At 45.6% G+C, this 5,329-nt stretch overlaps 1 protein-coding gene across 1 annotated transcript; it reads left to right on the top strand.

Moving 5' to 3' along the window:
- Nucleotides 1-1,495: 1,495 nt before the first annotated feature.
- LOC104270202 (acyl-CoA dehydrogenase family member 11-like) lies at nucleotides 1,496-4,764 on the top strand (the record flags this gene model as incomplete). Its single annotated transcript, XM_009864484.1, has 5 exons — nucleotides 1,496-1,562; nucleotides 2,427-2,512; nucleotides 2,702-2,773; nucleotides 3,393-3,547; nucleotides 4,648-4,764. Coding segments are annotated over 5 exons (497 nt in total), but the record flags the coding sequence as incomplete, so codon positions are not given.
- Nucleotides 4,765-5,329: the final 565 nt, after the last annotated feature.

Below are 5,329 nucleotides of genomic sequence, written 5' to 3' on the forward strand. Positions count from 1 at the left end.
GAACTTAATAACCTTGATGTCTATTAAGCAGATCTTCCTTATCGCAGTGCTGGGCTTCACCCAGTGTGTGCCCCGTGAAGGGCTAAAGGTACAGCTTATATACAGTTTAGATATACAGATTCACACAGTTTCTGAGAACTCATTAACATATGTTGCCACCCACTCCCGCATGCACAATACAGGCTTTCAAGGGTCTCTGGTGGTTCTTTTACTTCATCATGATGGTCTTCATCGGGGTGTCCTTTTGATGGGCTCCATTCAGTTAACTCCTTGTCTTTTTAAGAGACCCCAAGGCTGGCCTGGGCTGGTTCCACATATCTTAATGGCATTTGGTAGTCCTGGGGCATTCTGTCTTTGGAGATAAGAGCATCCTGTCCTTGCGGATAAGCTCCCCTTGTAGAATACCTTTCTCTCACACTCTGTTCTCCCACTGATTCTGCTTGCTCAAGCATATTAAAAAAGTCTCCTACATACCAGCTAAAACTGCAGTTCTGGCTATAACTATTGATGCCGTGAAAAGGCCGAAATCAGAACTTGATAGCCTTGATGTCTATTCAGCAGGTATTCTTTATTGCAGCGCTGGGCACACCAGGGATAGCTCCACCTGGTGTGTGCCCCGAGAAAGGCCAGATGTACAGCTTTTATACAGTTTAGATATACATATTCGTGCCATTTCCGAGAACTCATTAACATGTTGCCACCCACTCCTGCATGCATTATACAGTCTTTCGGTGGTCGTTAGGGTCTCTAGTGGTCGTTTTACTTCATCCTGGTAGTCTTCATCGGGCTGTCCTGTTGATGGGCTCCATTCCGTTAACTCCTTGTCTTTGTTAAGAGACTCCAGTGCTGGCCTAGGCTGGTTCTGCATATCTTAATGGCCCTTGGGAGTCCTGAGGTGTTCCATCTTTGAAGATAAGAGCGTCCTGCCCTTGGGGATAAGCTCTGCTTGTGGAATGCCTGTTTCACACCGCCATTGTCCCACTAATTCTGTTTGGTAAGAGCACCCTGAGTCTTTTACATACCAGCTAAAACTACAGTTCTGGCTATAACTAAGGCTCCAGCTAAAACTGCGGCTTCACTGTCTTTATGGTTTTAAGAGGTTTTGGGGTTGAAATGGCAGCACCTCACCTCGGGCTGTGCTTTTGTATCACGCTGACTTGCGGAGCTGCGCTGAAGACAGAAGGGACTGGGCTCCATTTCCAGTGCTTTCTTGTTCTCATAGCAACAGAGGATGGAGACAGATGGGGGAGGGTTTGGATGTTTGGCTTTTCGTTGTTTCCCTCCCCACAAGTCAACTCCCTTTCAGATGTTAAGCAATAGGATGTATTTTGTTTCAGTCTGATTACTCAAGAGTATAAACACAGCAGTAGATTGCTTTTGCTGCTGTATCATAAAAGGAAGGGGGAAAGATTTATTTGTATGAAACTTTTTCTTTGCTTCTCCATTGAGATTTTGATAATGAGAACTATTTTTTTTTGTGACTTTTTTTTTTAAGGTGCTGGGAATCCAAATTGCAAACTTGCGATTGTAATGGGCAAAACCAAAAACTCCTCGACATCCAGGTAAGGATTCCTGGGAGGTTCCAAGAGGTACTGAAAATGCATTGCCTGGAGTTTTTGCTGCTAGCAAAAACTTTGCTAGGTGAAATCGATTAATTGCCTGGATGGATTTGAAATGCTGATGAATTACAGGGAGTTTTAAACCTGTGAGTGTGTCTGCTGACCGAGCTCCTGTGTTGCCAGATTGCACTCGGGCCTTTGTGCTGCCACGGGGTGAACTGGACCAGGGAAGTTTGAGGGATTCCCTGACTTTATCTTGGTCGCTCTGGCTTTAGTCTGCAGCAGTTGTTCAACCAACAACTTGTCTTTGACTTATAGTTTATTTCATAATTATAATATATAAAAAAATTAAGCAAAATTAAGTTGTCTTTTACAAACACACAAGCAATGAATAAAATGCTTTCTGGCTGATACTACTAAAATTGCACAGCTTGCTTTTAATACAAAAGAATTGGAACATTTACATCTCCAAGTTGGATTTTAGCCCAAGCTCGGTGATTATCTGAAATTTTTTAGGTTTGGCTCGATTCCCTTGAAGTAAACTGTAACATGCTTAGAGCGCACGGAAGGGTTTATCTGGCAGCTGTATGGGCAGGGCTGCCTGAGCACTTGGATGTTAAACACAAGAGGTTCATGGAGAGGATTCTGGGACCTGGCACTTGCTGGATCAGGAGACTGAATTCAGGGACCTGGGCAATTGTCTCCAAGTCTGTGTGACTAACAACTGACCTTAAATCTGTCAGTGTGAGTAAATCTCAGCACTGGCCTTATGCAAGTGTTAAATTGAGGACAGAAGATAAAAGTGGAGGGAAAGGACAGAAGTGGGGCTCCAAGTTAGTTGTAACTTGTGCATTTTGTCTTGAGCAGGTACAAGCAGCACAGCATGGTTATTGTTCCCATGGACACTCCAGGGCTGGAGCTGATAAGACCCCTCTCAGTATTTGGCTACCTGGGTAGGTGGTGACATCTGTCAGCTGTATGGGGGCTCATTTGTCAGCAGCCTCAGAAGCTGCAGTAATGCTAATAAATACTGTATATGGAATCAGTAAAATGCATCTACAGAAAAAGGATTAGCAACTGAAGGCCTGTAATTTTATCCTCCTTTATTTTACCGGGCTATTGTGTTTTCTCTGTCCCTGTAGATGAGCTCCATGGAGGACACTTTGAGATACACTTCAACAATGTGCGAGTACCTGTCTCCAATATAATACTGGGTGAGTTTCAGTATTTGTTCTTTTCTGATACATGTGAGAGGGAGCCCACTGTGCCCGCAGCTTGGCTGTCTCTTGTGCAGAGCAGGAAGGCGATGGGAGGGAGGGGGGCAGCTATAGCTGTAGTGCAAAAATCACTTCCCTGGAGTAGAGCAAAGCAGGAACTGTCAGTGGTGTTCTGTCCCCAAAGGCTTTACAGATGTTTAAAGAGAGGGTTCTGCTGTAGCCCAAGGCTCTACAGAAAGAATGAGCATGCCAGCACCGTGACCTTCTGCAGGGAGAACTTTGCTCTGCTCCTCTCAGTTGCTCTGAAGCCTGATTTTGGTTTGATTTTGCTGGAAGAACTTTCTCTCTTGACAAACTCTAGGACTTGGAAACATCAAAGTCTTCCTCCAGATTCTTGTACCAAACCTGTAGATGTATTCTTCAACGTAAGATTAATAAGATTTAAATCAAATTGAGATGGTTTCTGAGAGGGCTTGATTTACCTAGAGCATGCTAGAGCATGTCGATAAAGAGTGGGACTAAACAAGCACCGTTTCTGCAAAATAAACATCTCGACAGCTTCGAGCTCTGGTGCTGAGTCCGTGCTGCTCATGTGTCTGTTTTTCTTTCTGACCAGGCGAGGGCCGGGGGTTTGAGATCGCTCAGGGTCGGCTCGGGCCCGGCCGTATCCATCACTGCATGAGGTGCCTCGGGGTGGCTGAAACCGCTTTGCAGATCCTGTGCCAGCGGGCGGCACAGAGAGAGACTTTCGGGAAGAAGCTGTATCACCACGTAAGCACGGTCCCTCTTTGTGTCAGTTCCCGTACTCCGGGCATCACCCTGGGTCGTGCCGACACAGAACCTTGTGGCTCTGCAGTGGCCCCATGACGGACGTGCCCCAACCTGAGTTGCTGTTTGTGGCACCTTGGATCCTGAGGGGAAAATCATGGTGCAAGGCTGAAAGTTTTCACTGGAACCTATGGGATTTGGTTTTTACCTTGCGATGAATTGGATGTCTCTTGCTGGATTTGAATGCAGGTTTGGTCACCATGTTTTCACCGATCAGTTTGGACAGGGGTTTTCCCAAGCACACAGCTTCTGTTTCTGTAGTTACAATTGGAATTCAGCATTTTGGTGTGTTGAATTTGTTACCTAGACATCTCTGTTCATGACTGCTGGAGATACTCAAGGGGCTGAATTTGACCAAAAAAATTAACTTCCCATATCAGTTATTTGTACACATTTAGAAAAGTACAGACCAAACCAAGGCGATATTAGGATTTTGGTCTTGTCTTGCTCTGATATTGAAATACTGATACGTGGAAAAGCATAATAATAAGATCATAGTCTGCTTTATAGGAACCGTCAGCATTTAATAGTTGGCCTATCCCATTACGAGTGCTCTGCAGCATCACACAACACAGGATCATTTTTTTGAAAAAGATCAAGTAAAGGCAACAGAGGAAGCTGAGCTAATGTCTGGCACATGTGATGGAAAATGATTTGTACTGATGCTGAAGGGATCATGTTACATCACTGTTTTCCAGTCATCTTGTTGTCAAACTTCCGTTAATGTGCATGACCTGGAATTAGTGGGAGTTGGATGAGGTGTGTTCTCAGAAGCTCTAATGAGAGTGAACCTGATGTTAGATGAAGCCATGGGCAAGCTGCTGGCACTGCCCAGGAAACAGGAGCTTACCAGAATCTGGAGGTTTTCCAAAGAACTGCTGTGTGGCTAGTATTGCTGTCAATCAAGTATTATCTGCCTTTCTTCACCCCCTCGCATGAGATGACACGTGTCAAACTGACTTTAATTGGCCCAGGAGTGTCTCTAGGGGGCTGAATGAACCCAACTTGATGACTGACTGTGCCTGTTGCTTTGGTTTCTGCAGGAAGTTGTTGCCCACTGGATCGCCGAGTGCCGCCTCAGCATCGAACAGGCTCGGCTGCTCACGCTGAAAGCAGCCAGCATCATCGACAGGTTGGGCAACAGAAAAGCAAGAAAAGAGGTAGACTTTTTTCTTTTTTCCTGGCAGCTGTAGGCTAGAATGTGGGGGGTACGCTACCTGCATGTTTAACTGGGTGAACTAAAACATTTTGCTAAAAATTATCTTTCTAGTAGTAGAGCCCAAGTCAGTGTGAGATGTTGTCTTGGTTTAGAAGACAGAGGAAAGCCTCCCTTGAAAATGGGAACTGTAAACCCCTCCCCCAACACGCACACACCTCCGAACTGCTGTACCTTTGAAATTATGGGGCTTTCAGACAAGATAGGGGGATAGGAATACCAGTTCTTTACTGAGAGATTGCAAACTACAAGGGTAATGATACAGAGGGGAAAAAAAAACAACAAGAAACAAATAATCCCAGACCCCGATAGAGTCAGAATACCTGACTTGGGAAACACACAAAAAAAAAAAGTCCAGATAGATCCAGATTAGAGTCCCGCTGGAGTGGCAGATGCTGTTCCGGGTGATTCGGTAGAGGAGTCCGGTGGCGATGGTGCTAAAGTCCACTCCTCCGGCCAAGGCGAGGAAAAGCGGCGGCTGCCACGACGGCCGGTGGAGGGCCGGTCCG

Source organism: Apaloderma vittatum, unplaced genomic scaffold, assembly GCF_000703405.1.
Source record: "Apaloderma vittatum isolate BGI_N311 unplaced genomic scaffold, ASM70340v1 scaffold10862, whole genome shotgun sequence".
NCBI classification, from domain to species: Eukaryota; Metazoa; Chordata; class Aves; order Trogoniformes; family Trogonidae; genus Apaloderma; species Apaloderma vittatum.